General features: G+C 37.6%; 4 protein-coding genes across 9 annotated transcripts; 2 read left to right on the top strand and 2 right to left on the bottom strand.

Moving 5' to 3' along the window:
• Positions 1-169: 169 nt before the first annotated feature.
• LOC124176234 (probable 2-oxoglutarate dehydrogenase E1 component DHKTD1 homolog, mitochondrial) lies at positions 170-6,066 on the top strand. 3 transcript variants are annotated; one of them, XM_046557207.1, is made up of 14 exons: positions 170-323; positions 529-867; positions 1,024-1,313; positions 1,441-1,660; positions 1,954-2,303; positions 2,439-2,660; positions 2,776-2,933; positions 3,009-3,273; positions 3,543-3,750; positions 3,883-4,295; positions 4,452-4,572; positions 4,649-4,837; positions 4,935-5,020; positions 5,170-6,066. In XM_046557207.1, exons 2-14 carry the CDS (start codon positions 672-674, stop codon positions 5,275-5,277), a joined length of 2,826 nt encoding a protein of 941 aa, XP_046413163.1. In that variant the 5' UTR covers positions 170-323; positions 529-671; the 3' UTR covers positions 5,278-6,066. The 3 variants fall into 3 exon arrangements, 2 of the variants coding, with proteins under 2 accessions (XP_046413163.1, XP_046413164.1); XM_046557208.1 differs by lacking the exon at positions 170-323 and having other exon boundaries at positions 336-867; positions 4,649-4,683; XR_006869335.1 differs by lacking the exon at positions 170-323 and having other exon boundaries at positions 336-867; positions 4,452-4,683; positions 5,170-5,188.
• On the bottom strand, positions 5,531-8,826 carry LOC124176238 (NAD-dependent protein deacetylase Sirt2). Of its 3 annotated transcripts, XM_046557211.1 has the most exons (7): positions 8,676-8,826; positions 8,475-8,531; positions 8,136-8,378; positions 7,339-7,695; positions 6,899-7,094; positions 6,289-6,481; positions 5,531-6,171 (listed from the first exon to the last, which is right to left on the bottom strand). In XM_046557211.1, the coding sequence occupies exons 1-7, from the start codon at positions 8,728-8,730 to the stop codon at positions 6,103-6,105; spliced, it is 1,170 nt and encodes a 389-aa protein (XP_046413167.1). In that variant the 5' UTR covers positions 8,731-8,826; the 3' UTR covers positions 5,531-6,102. The 3 variants fall into 3 exon arrangements, with proteins under 3 accessions (XP_046413167.1, XP_046413168.1, XP_046413169.1); XM_046557212.1 differs by having other exon boundaries at positions 8,475-8,811; XM_046557213.1 differs by lacking the exon at positions 8,676-8,826 and having other exon boundaries at positions 5,533-6,171; positions 8,464-8,532.
• A 4,603-nt stretch (positions 8,827-13,429) lies between these two features.
• LOC124175217 (cystathionine beta-synthase) lies at positions 13,430-17,386 on the top strand. 2 transcript variants are annotated; one of them, XM_046555237.1, is made up of 6 exons: positions 13,430-13,740; positions 15,039-15,148; positions 15,235-15,584; positions 15,668-15,921; positions 16,011-16,281; positions 16,362-17,386. In XM_046555237.1, the coding sequence occupies exons 1-6, from the start codon at positions 13,658-13,660 to the stop codon at positions 16,800-16,802; spliced, it is 1,509 nt and encodes a 502-aa protein (XP_046411193.1). In that variant the 5' UTR covers positions 13,430-13,657; the 3' UTR covers positions 16,803-17,386. The 2 variants fall into 2 exon arrangements, with proteins under 2 accessions (XP_046411193.1, XP_046411194.1); XM_046555238.1 differs by lacking the exon at positions 13,430-13,740 and adding an exon at positions 13,819-14,131.
• LOC124175218 (trafficking protein particle complex subunit 6b) lies at positions 16,944-18,430 on the bottom strand. The gene is made up of 2 exons (XM_046555239.1): positions 17,998-18,430; positions 16,944-17,815 (listed from the first exon to the last, which is right to left on the bottom strand). Exons 1-2 carry the CDS (start codon positions 18,121-18,123, stop codon positions 17,414-17,416), a joined length of 528 nt encoding a protein of 175 aa, XP_046411195.1. The 5' UTR covers positions 18,124-18,430; the 3' UTR covers positions 16,944-17,413.
• Between the last annotated feature and the right edge of the window lie 1,726 nt (positions 18,431-20,156).

A 20,156-nucleotide genomic window follows, 5' to 3' on the forward strand; every position in this document is an offset into this window, starting at 1 on the left:
TCAGACGAGAAATTTCAGCTCTCGGACACTGAATAAACCTCGCTGGTTATACGCAACCGTGTGTAACTTTAATTGCGAGTTCGAACACTCGTAAACTTGATGGCAGCTAGCATAGTCGTGCCCACATACATATGCTCCATGGAAATTTAGGTAACACCTGTGATATATATACGGTGGCAAGCAACCAACTGTGCAGTTTAACGTGAAATTTGAATAAGTTGTGCCTAATGTTCTGTTTCCGCGAGCTACATACGTAAAATTGTGAAATTCAATTAACTTGTTGTGTACACTACAGAGTTAGGCGTTTCCCAACGACAGCTGGAGTAAGTAAGTCCAGTCGGAAGCTTGAATTGGCTGCAAACGGCCGACATGTTTGAAATTAAAATTGACGTAAAAAAAGACATTGCTTCGCGCTCTTTCGCTCCGCTTTGTTAGTCTGCAAGACTATTCAGAACCATCTCTTGCCGGGTAAACAGATAAGCGCTATTCGGGTTCACGCGTATAATTTGATAAGGCGTTTGGCGTCAGTTGCAGGCTACAGAAAGGATAGGACGATAAAATAAGATTGAAAAACAAGCAGAGATTATCAGAACTCGGATGGAAATATCTTCTTATTACATAAAGGAGTGTTCAAATCGAGTTAGTTAACTGGCAAATGCCCCGGCGATAAAATGTACAGAAACGTATCTAATATCATTGGAGAAAATTACTGTCGCTTGGGCACATGCGTGTCTCGCGATAAAATATTACCAAGAAATCAAATTAACTTTCCTTGTGCGAATCGGCGGAGAATTTTAGCAAAGTTTTATCATAGTAAACATGGCGTCTATGGATACAAACCGAAGACTTATAAGAAATATTACGAAGGTGAGTTTTAATTGTGACATTGTACACTACCAAAAATGCTCCTCACTCGAGTAGTTACGATACGGAATGTCATCCGAGATATTCTGATCTTCTCACATAAAGAATCATTACTGTCAACAAACAGATTGCTGAGCGTTTATTTTTTTGGAATTTCAGTATCCAGAGAAAGTCTGACGTCACGAGCTAAATACAGCAATTTTTACAGACTGGTCACAGCCTACAGAGAACATGGTCACAAACAGGCAAGCATAGATCCCATATCACTGCAAACACCTAGTCCGTCGCCGGAATTGAACCTGAATAAATTTGGCCTTAATGGCGACGAAAAAGTTTCCTTTCAGGGAATTTTGAACGCGAAACAAACGGAAGGGTCTGTAAACGTGGCGTTGAGTATTTTGAGAAAGGTTTACGCAGGGCCTATAGGAGTTGAATTTAGTTACTTAGAGGTAAGGTACTGAACTTAAAACTAGAATTTATTATGATTTGATATCGTATCATGTAGATTGAGTGTGAAAATTGGGAGAAGTTTTTTCCATGATTAAGATTGACTGACATTTCAATTTGTTAAATTAGACTGAAGAGGAAAGAGAATGGTTCGCGCAAAATTTCGAAGAGGTTTACATGGAGGCGTTGGACAGGGATACAAAGAGGGCAATAGTTACGGAAATGCTGAAGAGTCAGGCTTTGGACAAATTTTTGGCTATAAAATTTGTAACATTCAAAAGATACGGTGGAGAAGGTGCCGAAAGTATGATGGCGTTTTTTCACGAATTCTTCAAGCAAGCAACAGCTGGTAATAAATCCGCACTTTATCAATTGACTTGCTAAGTATTCTTCGTTATCTCAGGTCATGTCCATTGGTATTCATTTGGTGCGACAACGTTCATTATTCAAGCAGCGTGCTAATTTTGTTACAAGTTTACACAGCAACGATAGCAAAAATTATTAACAAAAATTGAAAAATATTTTTTCAACACGGCGGAACTGAATTATCATTTCACGTGCTTCTGTTGTAATTAAATTACAATCTATGATAATCATATTTACAAGTGAAACATTTAATTTTGATTCTCCTATATGCACCAGCAAAATTAGATCACATCGTGATGTGTATGCCGCATCGTGGGAGACTGAATTTCTTGACCGGAATGCTGAGGTTTCCACCAAAGAAACTTTTTCACAAATTACGAGGCTTCGCAGAGTTTCCAGAAGACGTTAAAGCGACTGGAGACGTGACAAGTCACTTCACCTCATCCGTTGATCTCTCCTTCGACCAAAGAAACCTACACGTCACTATGCTTTACAATCCATCCCATTTGGAAGCTGTGAACCCTGTGTCAATGGGAAAGACAAGGGGCGTTATGCAGGCAGTTGGGGATGGGGCTTATTCTCGTGGCCAGGATTTGGCTTGGAGCGACAAAGTACTGAATCTACAGGTACAAAATGGTAGTATAAGCGACTGCGTGTGATCCTTCTCAATCGGTTAAACTCCTTTTCTAGTTGTTAATACTTCTATAGCGCCTCAAGATCCCGGATGTCGGAATTTCCCTGACAAGCGATGATATTTTCAGGTTCATGGGGATGCAGCGTACGCGGGTCAAGGCGTTAATCAAGAATCATTGGCCCTACACGCAGCCCCACATTTTGAAATCGGTGGTTCTGTACATTTAATCGTTAATAACCAATTGGGATTTACAACACCTGCAGACAGAGGAAGGTCCTCAAGGTATTGCACCGATATAGCTAAAAGCATATCTGCTCCAGTATTGCACGTCAACGGCGATGATCCAGAGGTACATACTGACGCAGAAAAGTTGCGTTAGGACAACTGACAGGAATTATCATTGAGAATCTGAAACGACCGTACGTTATAAATTTGACTAACAGTACACTTGTAACTCTCCACAGATGGTTGTTCGTGCCACGCGACTCGCCTGTCGATACCAAAGAAAATTTAGGAAAGATGTATTCGTCGACATGAACTGCTTTAGGAGATGGGGACACAACGAGCTCGATGATCCTACGTTCACGAATCCCGCTATTTACAAAATTATCCAAACACGCAAGTAAATAAATATCGATTATAATGAGGTGGGCAAGAATATATGATCGTTAAGCTACATGTCAATGGATAATTTTAGGTCAGTACCAGATAAATATGCAGAAGAACTAATAAAGGCAGAGATTATGACGACTGACGAAGCCAAGTCTATAGTTTCCGAGCACACAGCTTGGCTTGCAGAGTCTCTGAGGCAAGTCGACAATTACGTACCGGAACCGGTCTATTTTGGCGGAAGGTGGTCCGAGATGTCACAGGCACAAGCTAGCGTTTCCAAATGGAATACAGGAGTCGATGTAGATCTGTTAAGATTCATTGCAAGCAAAAGTGTGCAGTGCCAGGAATTGGTAAAAATTGATTTGCTAACACTGAGCATTAACATTCAAATGTGAAATGAGACATTGTCCTGTATGAGAAATCCTATCGGACCTTAATATTACTCTCACGCCATTTTTCATAGAAATCACACCATCTTTAGATCTTCAAGGATGTAGCAGAAATAATTTTTTACAAGTTTGACACAAAACTGAAAACCAAAAGCTACACTCGATGAATTATTTTCAACCCTGATTGACGCTTACTTAAATTCACACTGCTACTTGAATTATTTAATTAGGAAATTCATCCCCACCTTTTAAAATCACACGTTGAAGCGAGATTGAACAAAGTGTCCGATGGACTAAAGATAGACTGGGCAACTGCCGAGGCATTGGCCTTCGGGTCTTTACTTCACGAAGGCTACAACGTCAGGATTAGCGGCCAGGACGTTGGACGAGGCACATTTTCGCACAGACATGCTATGCTGGTAGATCAGTCAACGGGTGGTAAGCATGAGCTTGTATCATCATGGATTGAAAAAAGTTTGAAAGATTTCTAAGATAGGTAATTCACTCCCGTTCAATTCCCTGCCGCCAATGTAGAACGATAAAAATTACATGAGAGATTTTGAAATGTAGATATTCACATTCCCCTGAACTCGATGACCGAAACCCAAACCGGGAAGTTGGAATTAGCCAATAGTATTTTATCCGAAGAAGCGGTTCTCGGTTTCGAGTATGGTTTGAGCATAGCTTCACCATCGACCCTTGCGATATGGGAGGCACAATTTGGGGACTTTTTCAACGGTGCCCAAATCATAATTGACACATTCGTAAGCAGTGGCGAGGTTAAATGGATGATTAGCAGTGGATTGACCATGCTACTGCCGCATGGTTACGATGGCGCGGGACCGGAACACAGTTCCTGCAGAATGGAAAGATTTCTCCAGCTGACAGACAGCAACGAGGATAGACCAGACGGAGACGATGTTAACATGCAGCTAGCCAACCCAACGACACCGGCGCAGTATTTCCATTTACTCAGAAGACAGGTAGGGAAATACCTGAAGATACTGTGTAATTGACACTTAACGATAGCTTCCAAGAAGTAGCTTTCCAAGCCCGCCAATAAATGCTATCGGACAATGTGAAATACCGTTTTGTAGAAAATTGACTTATTCGAAATCTTAAACTTCATTAATTTCCAGATGGTGCGGAATTTTAGAAAACCACTTATCGTAGTGGCACCGAAAATTTTAATTCGACATTCCGCGGCAACTTCGTCGATGACGGATATGGAAACAGGGACAAGTTTTGTCAACGTTATTGGCAAGCATTTCATTTATCTATCCTCAAGCGGTTTTCAAACATGCAGTTATCTCACATGGAACACAATCTATTCCAGGAGACACGACGGTCAATCCGGCTGAAGTGAAGAAGGTAATTCTCGTCAGTGGTAAACATTACTACGCCCTGAATAAACACAGAGAAATTCTCGAGGCTAAAGACGTCGCGATCGTTAGACTAGAGAGTATTTGTCCATTCCCGGTTTTGGAAATACTTGAAGAGGTTCGAAGGTTCAAGCGTGCTCGAAGTAAGATACGCAAAAGTGGATTCTCACTCAATCGTATGAATAATTCTAATATCTCAGAAGAGCTTTACTCATAAAAATATCGTCTGATTTGTGACAGCGTTCATCTGGAGTCAGGAAGAACCACAAAATATGGGAGCGTGGAGTTTCGTAAAACCCCGTTTCGAGAACCTGTGTGGACGACAGGTAAGTCAGACTTCCGTTAGGTTTATGAATTATTGGCCCATTCAAAAAGTAAATACAAATCGATTTCAATTTTTACACAAGCCTCGCGACTTATAACTTCAGCTCTCGAAGATGCATTCATAACTGGATTGATCTGCATAATCTTTCAGTTAAAATACTCCGGCAGACGGGCAATGGCTGCACCCGCAACTGGCGTCGGACAAGTACATCAGCAAGAGGCTCGAGAAGTCATTGTGAAACCCTTCACTATGGCATAAAATAATTAAGAAATTGAACATTGTGTTCATTTTAAAATTGGAAATGAGTCTCATTGTCTCATATGTTGAATATGTATGTAACCAGTTTTATTGTTTGTGTATTTGAAAGTTTGAATGTCGTATAATCATTAATTGCCGAAATTCCAAAACATTAAGCAAAGATCTGAAAACAATCGAAAATTATCAAAAGAAGGACGGATGTTGAATTTAGATAGAATATTTTTTTCTCAAACATTTCATTTGATTGATACAACAGGAGAATAAATACATATCTCAGATAGAGCTTCGTATCCGCAACTAAGTTATAGTAGTACTTTCCTTTCAATAATTCTTAATTAATCGATCTTTACATCTATGTCAACGATTATCACGGACACGTATTTCTGATGAGGATTTAAAATTTATCAACGAAGATACAAAATTAGTTGATGATATCAACAGTTCGGCTGTAGCCAATAATTTAATTTGGAATATTATCGAAGATTACTACGAAATATTATCGGTAGTTGAATATTTTTTAACTTTCTATATTGATTACAATATATCGATGGAGATTTGAATAATTAATCTATGACGCATTAACCCTCCGCGTGAACACTTGTTTTTTACACCTTTTGTCTGTTCACTTCTTCTGAGTGTTGTAGGCCAGCTAACTACATTATCACGTTGACTACACAAGTTGGCTGACTCTAAAATTTTGAAATCTGATTCTTAAAAATTGATATTCAGAAACCGACTGTTCCCAGTGCTCACACAGATGGTTATAGATAAAGTTGATAAATCAGGTGAGAAAACTTCAATACCAAAAAATCGATGATTATAATATCAACCTTCCTTCGATTTTTCGACTTCAATGTTCTTCTGTTCTTTTTCAATAAGAACCTTCATCTCCTCCTAAACAACAAGTTGCTATAGTTAATACGTATATGACTGAAATTACACACAAATTTGTAATTACTTTTTGAAATTCGTAGTTAGGTTTTTTAATAGACAATATATTAGATAACTCACCCCCCAGCCAAGCTTGTCGGCTAACAACTGACACCCAGTGTCACATTCACCTAGCCATGCAACATCTCTTCCAGTATTAGTATCTGTAGGATCGAACATCAATCCTTGCTTCAAACCTAAGAATCTCATAATACGATCCTGCATCCCGACCTTTTCCTTGTTTATGAGAAGCCGAGGGCAATTTGGAGGAACCCTTAAAGTGGAGCAAGCATCAAAAGTTGAAGTGAAAAATTCGCAACGTGTCTTTGAATTTCAAATTCGCCAACAATGAATACCGGTTTAGCGAAAATAATCAAAATACAAGCAATAAGAAAGCAATCTAACTTATAAAAATCCACTGAACAAGTGTGTCATCGAATTTGAACTTTGTGTAGTCTGTTAATACGTAACCTTTCGTCAAGTGTAAATTGATAAAAACGAAACACACACACATTTCTAATTTCCAAATGATAAAGGTCATGTATCAGTTTCTGTTGTAGTTATTTTTTTTTTTAGCATATTTAGTGCCACAGCAAGTACTGTATGTTTTAGTTTCAGAAATTTGTCTGTGGTATTGAATTTAGGAATACCTTGCACATAAACTTTGCCAAAGAATATTTTTACTACTCACATGTCTACCAGAGAAGCGAATGGTTGCACAACTAGACTGGATCCCATAATGATCAATAGATCTGCCTGCTTGAAATCATTATCTATAAGAGTATGGAATCTATCTGGTAACGTTTCACCAAAAAATACAATGTCCGGCTTAACAATGCCATCTTTGCATTTCTCACATCCTGGTATCTCATCAGCAAGTATTTTTTCTGTAAGATTTTGAATCGTTCACTAAACAACCACTAGAAAGACCGTTTCAAACTTTCAAAACCTGATGAAGGACAAATTTAATTTGTTGTTTAAAAAATAACCATGTGTCGTTATATTACGAATTCAAATCCAGGATTAATCTGATCGATAAACTACATGATGACTGCAAATTTTGTTCCACAAATAATCAGGTAAGCGTGATGATACAAAAGAACTGAATCATAAATTATATATCGGATATACCTTTCATCCATTCAAACTCATATGATGCCTTGCATTGCAGGCAATGACCAGTATGAAAAGTTCCATGAGCTTCGACCAATGCATCACCAGGTATCCCAGCAACACGCTCTAGGGTGTCGACATTCTGTGTATAGTGACGTAATAAAAGTCCTTTTTCCCAAAGTAATCGAATAAAGTAATGACTTGGAGTAGGTTTAAATCCAATTGGCATCAACTGCTTTGCCAGAACAAAGAATGGCTCTGGGTTTTCCATGAAAAAGTCCAGCTCAAAGATAGCCTGAGGATGCGGCAGGTTATATTTTTCTAGATTGTGGTACAGTCCGCTTTTAGGTGAACGAAAATCTGGTATTCCAGCTGCTATAATTTCAATAGTTCAGTTTACTCAAAATCAAGATCACTTCTAAAGAAATATCTAGAATTACCAAGATTCAAAACATGAACAGAAACTCTTTGTTTTAAAGTGTGTTCCTTCAAAATCATTGTAATAAAAATCTGAATCATGCCCTTGTCTCTCGCTATCCAATCATTTCTAATTGCTTTATACTTCTGATTACAACATTGAGCGCGATACTAGTTGACTCCTCGTTCAATCATAAAAAAAGTAGACTTTTTAAGAAATTTAGTTTCATTTGAAAGAAAAAATTTCTGAAAAGACAACACGAAGTCCCTGGCCTACAGGTGCTTGATATGGATGTTCTAGAGTATAAGTACATTGTGCTATATTATTATAGAATAAATGGTGTCCATTCATGCACGACTAATAAATAAGCGTCTCTGAATCAAATAAATATACCCACACGTGGATATCCCAGCACCAGCCATAGTAATAATCTTTCTACAGCCACTACTTTTAATATATTCGGCAATTCCGTCAAGCGATAGTTCTGTCAACATGTGCGCTCCCTGCCCGTCCCTTTCATCGTCGGAATCATGTAGCCCCAACTTTTGAGCTAGATATTTTCGAATTTTTCCAACGCTTGAATCTTCGAGTTCTGTTGCCTCTGACGACGAATTTGGAGTTTCATCTTCAGCCCCGCTGTCTATCAAAGTTAACGAATGACACAAAATAAAAGTAGAGTTAAACATCGATGATGTAGTGCTACAAAAATGGTATATTCGCAGAACCTTTATATTACCCCTTTTGTCTTCAGCGGTGCTAGGTTTCTCATCTTTGGGTTTCTCCATCTCAAAGACAGTACCGTTAAAAGTGCGTAATTAGTATTGGACCGCGATTAATCGATTTCGAGGTTAAGTTGAGTCAATACTTCTGGCATCACTTTGTCAAAAATTGCAGAATGATGTTAATAATGTCGATGATCAGACGAGCTAATGAATACCTGATAATCGCGGGAATCCCCGGCAACGAATCACTGTTCTAGGTGACAGTTGCATACACGTGACAACGTGAAAGAAAAGTCACGAACATTTATGATTTCACGCCGGTGCGACAATCGTATTGTGAATGCCCAATGCGCTCCTGACAACAGAGGAAACCTCACTGCTAACAATAAGTTTAGTGTGTGAAATGCAGCTACTCCCCAATCATTTGTGTAACTCTGGTTGCCGCATATGTGATAGCAGGCGCAAAAGTTCCTACATTGTGCCACGCCATATGATAGACGATCTGTACACACGTATACGTTGACGTAATACAAATTGCCTACCATCACGCCACACAGTTACTGTAAACCAGGTTACAAAGAGCGCAGCTTAGCTATCACGATGTTTCACGCATGGAATTTATTATTATATAAATATTAATTATATACAAGATAAATCGATGATGAATATGTGATCACTGGATAACATAATAAACGAGTAAGCGTGGAAAGGAAAGACGTACAGAAAGTCAATCATGAAACTATACACATAGGTACCTAAGCTAATCTGATGAAGCATCACTTTTTATATGGTTTTTGATGCCTCAACCAAGTACGCCTCTATTTTAGAATTATTTAAATTTGTATATACTGATCTGAACGGATATCTGTTCACATTAATATGCTCAGACAGTTCTTGCAATAAGAATAACGAAACTTCACGAGAGATCGAATATAGCAGATTTTTTTAGCCAAGGATAATTTCCAAGTGCATGATATTGCCTACAGCCGAAGTAACTGTATGTGTGCCTGCGTAACTTATTTGTTCGTGTTTCAAATTATCCTTAATTATCACCTCTACATAAACCGTTGTATAAAATGTTGAAGTGATAATACATTAAGCTAGACAAAAACCTTGATTCGTTAATGTGAAAATGCATCTGATTAAGGAGGTTACAAATATTTGTATAAAAATTAGTGTAACCTCGAACGGAAGTATTTCTTAAACAATTTCTATGCCGAAGATATTATTTCCTTCTAATCGTGTGGACATAAATGTAGAACATTGATTCAATCAGAAGAAAAATAACTCAGCGTTCGAATTGAAGAATGTGCAAGATGGTAATTCTAATTTTCAGTTATGGAACTGATTTTTGGAGATATCAATTATTTTTTCATCAATATATATATATATATATATATTGTTGGAAATATGATTTTTTTTTTCAACTTTTAAACACTTGTACTTGGGAATACACGGCTTATATTAGGACAGATTTTAAGGAAAGCTTGGCTACAATGTATGGAGTAAAGTTGCATCATGGGCCACCGACTTTAATAGCTGAAACATATATTTCAGCATAAAATCTATTTATACCTTTCCTCTGCAAGCCACTGGACCATCATGTGGGCGCAGCATACCTTCCAGAATCTACTTCTTGCGTTCTCGCTAGATATTGCGTTATAGTCACGGTTCTAAATGGCCGCTCCAGCTAATGTATCCGGGGCTTCCTGTTTGCGGCAAGACGGTAAACGCAAGACATCAAAATTAGTCTTTAAACTCTGTATGTTTTTCACGACAAGCTAACTGCAGTACTCAATGAACTCTGACTATTTGTATGACGAGTCACACAAACCTTTGGACCGATATCGTGTTACTCATTTCAAATCAATACACGTATCACAAGTATCTATGGAAATATCATTTTTCCGTATCCTCCGTGTAGGCTTAATCAACTCGTTACTATCCAATGTTTGTTATAATTTATATGAATCACTGTTCCTTTTAATCGCTCCATTGCACATTTGGGTAAACTAAACTGTTCGAAAAATGACTGGGTAATATGTTGTCATGTTTCCCTCTTCACACATCTACTATTTGATTATACGATCCTACACAAGATTCAAGAAGCATTTGAACTGTGGAAAGATTTGATAAAAAGTTCTTTGACACGCGTTAAATGGAATAGTATGCTTTATCAACATCATGTGACACTCGAAAGAATAAGCATTGACTACCATGTCAAATGTTTGTTTCAAATTTTTCATTCTATTGGTAGGAACAGAAAAAATTACAGTCAAATAAATAAGACGAATTATCTTTTGCTTGAACAATTTTAGAGCTTCGGTGGTTAAAAAATCAACCATGGGAATACATTACAGATTAAGCTAACATTTCTATTATCCGGAGCAATGGCTTTATCTTGACGGATTTTTTTTTCATTGCATGCAAGTAATCGTTTGAAGGTGGTGTTATTAGGGAATAAAAAACCATGTATAATTTGATATGTTTACCAAAGATAAAAGGAAAAACGATAAGCGGACTAAGAGGATTCCTAGAACTATCCGTCTTCCAATTAGCCAAGATTTTTAAAAGGTTAGTTCTGCGATTAGATTCGAAACAAAACATTTTTAGATGTATTAGTTGAGAAAAACTATACAAGTACTCACAGTGTTCTTGGTGATCCGTAAATCAAGTACGAATTCCACAATAACTTTATAGTGGCCTTAATTGAAGGATTCTACCGGCCACATCTTATCTCCATTCATAACAACAAATTAATCTGTTTCATAATATCATATAATAATACCCTATTTTCAATATTTCTGTACAGAATAAAATTGAGACTATATGTGCTTTCAATTCATTTTATAATCTCAAGTTATATAACTTACACAGGTCACATAAGCTCCTCTATAGATATATGAAAATAGTAATATATCTATGCTCAAGTTTGTTATCTTTTTCCGCGTAATATCGCGCGTAGCTACATATATGCATTTCGAATACTTACGGGTATTGGAAATCGGTGAAAAATCTTAATTGTCTCATGCAATCGAAAAAATGCGTTACCCGAAATAATTATGGAAATGATGGATAAGTTGAATTATAATGCGATGTCAATCAATCTCGATGTGATTGAAAATCATCAATTTGCTTTTTAATTCATAGCTAATAATGTGATTTGAGTTGTAAAATACTATAAAAGTATACGCACGCTTCTTAGACCTTTTAAGGACACGTATTGGCCGTGTGATTCCGAATGCTCAATTTATTCGATTATGTAGATATAAACTCAATTCTTTTACTTTTTCGATGAGACATACATATATTTCTGAGTTATATTGAAGCGTATTATAAACAGTTCCCATTCCCCATAAACCTTTAAATGGAAAAGGCATAATCTTTAAAAAAACATACATACGTGGGACGCGTATCAACATGATTATACAAAAGGTTTATACTTTACAATGCGATAATTTGGAAAAATGGATAACACGGTAATTATAAAGCATTGTACAAAACTACAAACACCACGCTGCTTGTCATTATGTAATGCGTCATAGATATATCTCAAGGTATTGATATTTATGCGTCGTAAAGTGATGATTGCAGATTGCATGTATAAACATGAAAAGATTCTACGCAGCTAATTTTAATGACATCGTCAAAACGCAAATTATAACAGAAATGGATGCGGAATCAGCGACTGCTAACTGCTATGTTGGTAAAAATAATAATTTTAATACCAAAGTTCTATCAGTTCCAGTTCGATTTCTTTTTTATCTGTTTTCCGTTAGAGGTCGCTTAATACGCACGTAGATACGTATGTAAGGTACACCTGTACTACTTGAAAGTCTATCTTTAGCACCAAATTTACATATAAACTTAACATTCAATTAACTAATCCTTATATAACGTGTTTTCATTACAGTTTAACGTTAAGAATGTACGATAATGTATCATCCGCTGTTTGCTTTGCGTCGTTGCACAACAACTCTTCTATGTTGGCCTAGGAATTATCAATTTGTAACAACTTTAAAGTAAACGAAGAGGTTCTAAACCGTAAAAAATATGACATCTACGGCAGTAATAAATTCTAAAACCTGTTCCAAATTTACAGTACGTATGATATTTGTACCAGTATTTTTGGTTATTACAGAGAAAAATTTGCGTAATATAAAAGCCAATAAACGCCTTTAAAGCACCTCAAACACTGTATTTCGGTCAATTCAAAGCGGAGTCTGCAGAGAAACTTGAGTTTCCAATCATTTTGAATAACAACAAACATTTTCGCAATTCTCAATACGTCCAGTAATTGAAAATCAGTAATTATTAATACGCGCATATCTGCATTATTTTCGCGCGCAATTCAGTCCCTGAAAGACACAGTTCTTTGTCCATGAATTGAAGTAATTAAGAATCGATGTAAAGTTTCCTCGTCACAGGGTGATAAAAATTGTGGTATCATCATCAACCGCAAGTATTGCAATAACCAGAAACTCCGATATTACGTATAAATTACCGCATGCGTATAAAATATCATCTATGTATAAGTAATTGCAGATACAACATTCGCGAGTCAAGTGTATATTATTACGAAAGCCGTCCAGGTTATCACTGGATACATTAGATGACCCAAAGAGTTTGCGAAATTTCGTTTCAACGTGGTGATATTAATCATAATTAAACATAGTTTAATGCTATTAGTTTTATCAATAAAAAAATTTAAATCATCATTGTCCACCGCACAACCGAATCCAACTGGGTTGGTAGTTCCAGGAGATTCTACAATAGCGGATTGCTCAGACCGAGGTTTCAATAACATAAGAACAGGGATGCAAGACGCGATGCAAGAACGGGGCAAGAAATCGCTGCGTTAGGAATGGCTGAGAAATCAAGGTGGGGGATAATGGGGAGGCGGGGGGGGGGGGGGGGGGGGGGAGGGGGGGGGGTAATGCAACCAAAACAAGCCTAACTTGCGATGCAAGAAATACTCCGCTTCCTGCCGTTCGCCGTTGAACGACGGTTGTGTTCGAGGTTAGTAGCAGCGCGCAAACTCGTCGCCGCACGCTTGGAACCAATCGATTGATCCCTTAATATTTATTCGTCAAACGTGGAGGAATTAAACATTGTACAATCGAACAGAAGAAGAGAGCGGAAAACCCTGTAAAAAAAAAATTGGAAGAACAAAAGACTGTCGTTGAGTAGTTTGAAAATGGAATTAATACGGCCAGATCTACCTTCGCGTTGCACGTGGCAACCAAATGCTAAAAATAATCCGCATACAACACGACCACCGTAAGTAAAAAATTTTAATTTAAGTTTTCATTGAGTGAGAAGCGTATAAGGATCGTTGTCCAAACTACGATATGAACGTATGGAACGTAGGGCTATTCCTATCGGCGATGTACGAATATCAATTTCAGATACGTGTGCGTGAGTAACGTGTTTCCGCTAATAATGAAACACGTAGGTTCGGATGAAGAATCGCTGCTCGTCGTTCGTCAGTAGCGTAGGAATTTACACGTGTGTGGCGTCTTATTGGCTCGGGGCCGACCGGTTCAGAGGATAATGAAAAAAGATTAACAAGCAGTTTGTTTGCCTCGAACCCTCTCAGCGGCGCGATCAAAACCTTTGTTGACGAATTTCCGAAAATACTTCAAACATATACTTGGATGAGTTTCAGAGAGTAGGAAAAGCCTTTTATCTCACTTGCAAGATATTAACTACAATATCAGATTTAGTTGATGCATGCGATGCCTAATGAGAAATAACATAATCAATGATCTAGGCATGATGATGCCGCTGCCTACAGTCTTATTGAAGTATTGTTGATCAAAGCATTGATGTTTTTTCAATTTTTTGACAATCGAAGTTAGCAAAATTATAGAGAACTCAGTCTATCGGAACAAGTAGAAGATATCGAATATTACCCTGGCGATCGATCATGCTTGCGTGTAAGACAACATTTATCATTTGTACAATTGTACTTTTGATACAGACCGGTACATAATTATTTACGGGCACAGAACTACTCGATACATTACTTAAAACTTTCCTTGTTAGATGTAGTTTACTTGCCGTTTCATATTTATGCGCTTTGATTACATCAAATCCATATTCGTGTCGCAAGTTTATGCAGAGGCTGAATAAATACTTGATAACATCTACACCACACTAGTGTATAAAACTTAAACATCAACTTGAGTAATTTGCTGGACAACAACTTGCACCATAATTTGATAGTATATGTCCCACATATAACAACTTGTCCATGATCCTGAAAAATTTGAACAATCTCATCTATCGTATTGTCAAATAGATGTCGTTGAATTGGACTGCACTGAGCAAATGTATTATGCACGTTAAACAATTTCATTATATTGAAAATGATGGAAACCTTACTCTCTAGACTATTCATTTAATGGACAAATGATATAGTTATTGAAATACTTGTCATTCAAGCCCCTATAACACAGTGTTTGGAAACTTTGTTTTTGATAAGTGACGAGCCATTGTGAAATCAAATGCTCTTCGTGTAACATCTGTCTAAACCAATTAATTATAAACTATACAATACGTGTTGTTTATTCTAGTCTTAATAATCGCAAGGAGGTACTCCCCAACATCCTGGCTGCTATCGGACAAACCCCTATGGTGCGATTGAACAATATTTGCAAATCATTTAATATCAAATGTGAATTATGTGAGTACTATTTGCAGGATAGCATAGCTCATTTCTCGACTTGGACACAAAATTTTCAATTTCAATTAATTGTCGCTTGAATTTAGTGGCAAAATGTGAATTTCTGAATCCTGGTGGCTCCGTAAAAGACAGGATCGCGCACAGAATGATCCAAGATGCGGAAGACAAAGGGATTCTCAAGCCAGGATATACCATAATTGAGCCAACAAGCGGAAATACAGGTATTGGATTGGCGATGGCATCAGCAGTCAAGGGTTACCGCTGTATCATAGTAATGCCTGAGAAGATGTCGAATGAAAAAGTTGACACACTGCGGGCTCTGGGGGCTGAGATTGTTAGAACGCCAACCGAGGCTGCGTGGGACAGTCCCGAAGGTCATATAACAGTATCTCAGAAATTACAGAAGGAAATACCAAATAGCGTAATTCTGGATCAGGTAATTAGACATCGATGGAAATGGAAAGTTGGCAGACTTTTCTTTTCCTTTGTAAGACATGCTAACGTCTTTATGTTTCACAGTATACCAATTGTGGAAATCCTCTAGCTCATTACGATCAAACAGCGTATGAAATCTGGGAACAATGCAAAGGCAAAATCGATTATTTAGTAGCAGGAGCTGGTACTGGTGGAACCATTAGTGGGATCAGTCGCAGATTCAAAGAACTAATACCACAGACAAAAATTGTAGCTATTGATCCGGAAGGTAGTATTCTTGCAGAGCCTGCGGAAATAAATCAAAGTGAAGTAACCTTCTACGAGGTCGAAGGAATTGGGTATGTATTCCTTCTGTTAAACTAAGCAAAATTGGAATTTTCTAGATCACATTGAGTCTGCTACATATCTAACTGACATACATTTTCAGATACGACTTCACTCCTACGGTTTTGGATCGTGGTTCAGTTGATTTGTGGGTTAAAACGAATGACAAAGACTCGCTGAACTGTGCTAGAGCACTAATACGTGAGGAGGGTTTGTTGTGCGGTGGAAGTAGCGGTGCATCTATGTCAGCAGCTTTAAAATTGGCCAAGGATCTACCAGAAGATCAAAGAGTTGTTGTAATACTGCCAGATGGTCTCAGAAACTACATGACTAAATTTGTATCGGACCACTGGATGGAAGCCAGAGGTTTTTTGGTACGAAATAATTAAGTGTTTAGAAAATAAAATTGTAAATTGAAGAAAAAGTTAAAATTGACTTCACTATGATGTTTCAGGATCCACCCCCGCCGGTAGAGGCGAACAAATGGTGGTGGACGACTTCTATTTCAAATCTTCGTTTAAATCCCCTATCTACTCTACCAGCAGAAGCAACTTGTCAAGAAGCCATTGCGATTCTGAAGAAAGGCGGATTTGACCAAATTCCACTTATAGAAAAGAATGGAAGTATCCAAGGGGTAGTAACTCTGAATGACCTTACGAGAAGTCTGATTTCGGGTAAAGTCAAGTCTACGGATTGCGCACGGAAAGTACTGTTCAAGCAATTCAGAAAGCTGACTACTTGTGCAACCCTCGGACGACTGTCACGAATTCTTGAAAAAGACGCATATGTTGTCATAGTAAATGCGAAACAAACGACCAGTGCAGTGGGTATTGCCACTCAAATGGATCTTTTGAATTATATCAGTGAACCGCACAGTAATGGCACTGCTGCTTGATCCGGATATTTATATTCATTTTAAACTATTTGACCCAAGCCTCGCTTACCAATTTTTCTGCAATGTAGATAGATTTAATCAATTCTTGACAACAGTTGACAAACGTAATTTTTGTTTAGTTCTATTCTTTTTTTTCTGGAAATTGCTTGATTTTTATACATTTCTATACTTGAATTCTGTGTATTATTATGTAATCCAATAAAACATGAGACTGATCATGTATTTGTATTTAAGTGTGGTTTTGTTATTTGTCAGTCCATGTGATACGACATGAGATATTTGAAGAATACTATTTGCACTGGACCAATATTTGATGACGAATTATTAAGGTTAAATAACTCGAATAGTAAATTGATTTCATTATGTTTTTTTCTACACCGATATTACGATCGCATGATTTATGTGTGACCTGGAGTAGATGGAAACATTACACACATGCACATATCGATGTCTTTTACTGAAATTATGTGTATTGTCCTGCAGTATTTGTTGCACTACGTCTATTAAGTCGATTAATGCATAATCACAGTCATTTACACAAATAATATAGTGTTTATACATTTTCAATAAAGTTATTAAATTTACATACTTATATAATTATTTACATTATTCTAAACTCTCTGTACCTGTACATGAAATTTGCAACTCGGTAATGTAGCTATTTCTGCTGTGACCGTACTAACTATTCCAAGATTTGCAAGGCTACCACGAAGTAGACCGCAGGTAAAAGCTAAGAGTCGTGGAGCCTCGCGTAAGTACTGCGTGCTATCAGGAGCACCGATGTTGGTTAGTAAACGGAATGCATTGTCATGCAGTACATATACTCCCTGATGATTCGTTCGCAAATTATCGATCTGCTTGCGGTACAAACTTGACCAAAGATCCATGCATATGAACTTAATTGTGTCCAACTCATCCTTGAAACGCGCCCATTCCCTAGTTAACCGTTCCATGATGCGATATCCAACACCGAATCCCATCCACTCCAAAGGCGAAAGCTCTTCTTCGCCCTCCTGATTTAAAACATTATTCAACGATTAGATAGTTGATTGAACATTCTGTCGAAGAATAACCTTGGGTTATGTTAACGGATTTAAGTAAGTTTGACATATGTTTTTGCAAACGTCCAGGAACGCGATGTAAATGTGAATCTTTGGGATGTTGGTCAGTATATTTAAACTGTAGTATAACTTGCCTTGCCGTTTGTTTTTGAACTCAGAACGTAATTCACCATTTCGGCATGCAAATATTCGAATAGACACTCGTCCGCTTCCCCGGTATCAGGGAGGTTTGTTTTTGTGTCAACGTTTTGCTGCTTCATAATGCAAACGATGATTTAATGGACCGTCAAGAAATAACAACGCCGATTATTGAACTTGCGTTCTGATCTGTCAAAGTGGCAATACCCAACACACTGTCAGTTTCGCCTTGTCGCTCACTAATAGCTGACAAATTACGATCGCTGATTGGTAAAAAATCTCTCAACTTTACTTTATTTTTTGTAATCTGAATTAAATTCAGTTTTTGATGTTTTATTCTGTTTATAGGTAGGTATTTGTCGATGATTGAACTCTAGACGTCAAATATCAAAGCTGTGTTCATTAACTACTGCTTTTCCCCATTGAATAAGCAGCTCTAAGGACGGTCAGCCAAAGGTATTTTTGCTAAGGTCGTATGCGAGGAGAGTCGACGCCACGGTCGACACAAAGCTATGTCGATAATGGAAAATACTTCTCTATCACTAGCATGGGCGATCGCTTACAGAAACGGCACCCTGAGATTCTCTAGAACTTCCGCATAATGACCATGATACAACAGCGAATGGCCAAAAAACTTGTAATATGATCCGTACATTATTGAAAATTTTCACTGCATACTATGAACAAAATCGACAATAAAAAAATTGAGATTTTTCCAGGATTGTTTTCTAATCAACGTCTAGAAACAAAGAATATATCCACATGCCAACTGCACTAGGTACCCAACATTTTTGATATAGGTATTTTGCACTGATTTAGATATTACAGATCAGTGGTACTTTGCTGTCGAGTTTTGCACAACTGGAGGTATTCGTCGAATGTTTAGCTTATTCTCAGAATCAGAATGCATCAACTACACGCTCTGAGTACACGGTCAAATTAACAAACAATTTTATACTTTTTTACGTATGCGTGAAATTAATATAGGAAGCATGTAATTATCGAATATAAATCACAGACGATACAACCAGATGTAAAACATCACACACGATGGTATGACGTCAGGTTTTTCTTTACCTTTCAATAAAATATTTCAATCAATAATAAAGTTTATCCCACAAATAAACGTCTTTTAGTAGTTCAATGTAATATCGAATATAAATCACAGATGATTCAACCAGATGTAAAACATTACACATGATGGTATGACGTCAGGTTTTTCTTTACCTTTCAATAAAATATGTCAATCAATAATAAAGTTTATTCCACAAATAAACGTCTTTTAGTAGTTCAATTAAGTCGATTGACAAGCAAGCACAATCCAACTGGAGAGTAGATTGATTTAAATGGAGGCAAAACGAGCCTATCGTCAAGTGATATCACAAACCCTCACGAAATTCATCTTAATGACAACATTTTCAGTAATAATTCGACGCCAGTACGAACATACCTATACTTGATACGTTACACAAAGAGACAAATCATATATCAGACTCACCCTTACGCCAAACGCCTGCAGAAAATCACGGCGCTCGTCGCAAATGTGAAGTTTCACCACTGCACTGCACATGACAATTGAAACGTTGAATAGCAATTGTTCCAAAATATTCTATAAAACTGATAATTCACTCACTGGTTCACCACTATTTGTTAGGGATCATGTACACGTGAAACCGATGATGCTGTAATCACAACGTCGTGGTTAACTTCAAGTAAAGGAGTATTGCACTGATTTCACTATATCTTTTCTCCTCCATTTTGATTAAAATTTTTGAAAGCGCAGCAATTCAATCGCGAGTGTCATTTGTTGCGCGTGAATGTAGTATACCTACCATACACGTTGACTGAAGAATATACACATAACGCCGTGTTAAGTATTCAATAGACTCCGTATAAATATCTAAAAAGAATCGCAACCTCTTAGCCGGCTGGTCAATGAATTATCCCAAAAATTGCCGAATTAACTCTGCCACACAATCAAGCACAGCAAAATTCGCGCAGTTAACCGCGTACTTGTCGGCTCGGCCGCCCTCGATCTTTTGTCAGGTGGTTCGGCGTCTTCGGCGTTCGCTCACCAACAAGATGGCGCCGGCTACCGAAGCGCCAATATTGCTCCGTGGCGCTACGGTGACACTAAGCGACGAACAGCCGAGAA

This window comes from Neodiprion fabricii, chromosome 2, assembly GCF_021155785.1.
Source record: "Neodiprion fabricii isolate iyNeoFabr1 chromosome 2, iyNeoFabr1.1, whole genome shotgun sequence".
Lineage (NCBI taxonomy): Eukaryota > Metazoa > Arthropoda > Insecta > Hymenoptera > Diprionidae > Neodiprion > Neodiprion fabricii.

Bases quoted from the DNA above. Each gene is read 5' to 3' on its own strand.
- LOC124176234 (XM_046557207.1), top strand. From the start codon at position 672: ATGTACAGAAACGTATCTAATATCATTGGAGAAAATTACTGTCGCTTG. The intron at 2,661-2,775 runs GTACATACTGAC...AACTCTCCACAG, and splicing joins TCAACGGCGATGATCCAGAG to ATGGTTGTTCGTGCCACGCG. The intron at 2,934-3,008 runs GTAAATAAATAT...GGATAATTTTAG, and splicing joins AAAATTATCCAAACACGCAA to GTCAGTACCAGATAAATATG.
- LOC124176238 (XM_046557211.1), bottom strand. From the start codon at position 8,730: ATGCAACTGTCACCTAGAACAGTGATTCGTTGCCGGGGATTCCCGCGA. The intron at 7,696-8,135 runs GTGGGTATATTT...TTGAAATTATAG, and splicing joins TGGTGCTGGGATATCCACGT to CAGCTGGAATACCAGATTTT. The intron at 6,482-6,898 runs GTGAGTAGTAAA...CTCCACTTTAAG, and splicing joins TTCGCTTCTCTGGTAGACAT to GGTTCCTCCAAATTGCCCTC.
- LOC124175217 (XM_046555237.1), top strand. From the start codon at position 13,658: ATGGAATTAATACGGCCAGATCTACCTTCGCGTTGCACGTGGCAACCA. The intron at 13,741-15,038 runs GTAAGTAAAAAA...TGTTTATTCTAG, and splicing joins CCGCATACAACACGACCACC to TCTTAATAATCGCAAGGAGG. The intron at 15,922-16,010 runs GTATGTATTCCT...ATACATTTTCAG, and splicing joins TACGAGGTCGAAGGAATTGG to ATACGACTTCACTCCTACGG.
- LOC124175218 (XM_046555239.1), bottom strand. From the start codon at position 18,123: ATGAAGCAGCAAAACGTTGACACAAAAACAAACCTCCCTGATACCGGG. The intron at 17,816-17,997 runs GCAAGTTATACT...GTTTTAAATCAG, and splicing joins GTTCAAAAACAAACGGCAAG to GAGGGCGAAGAAGAGCTTTC.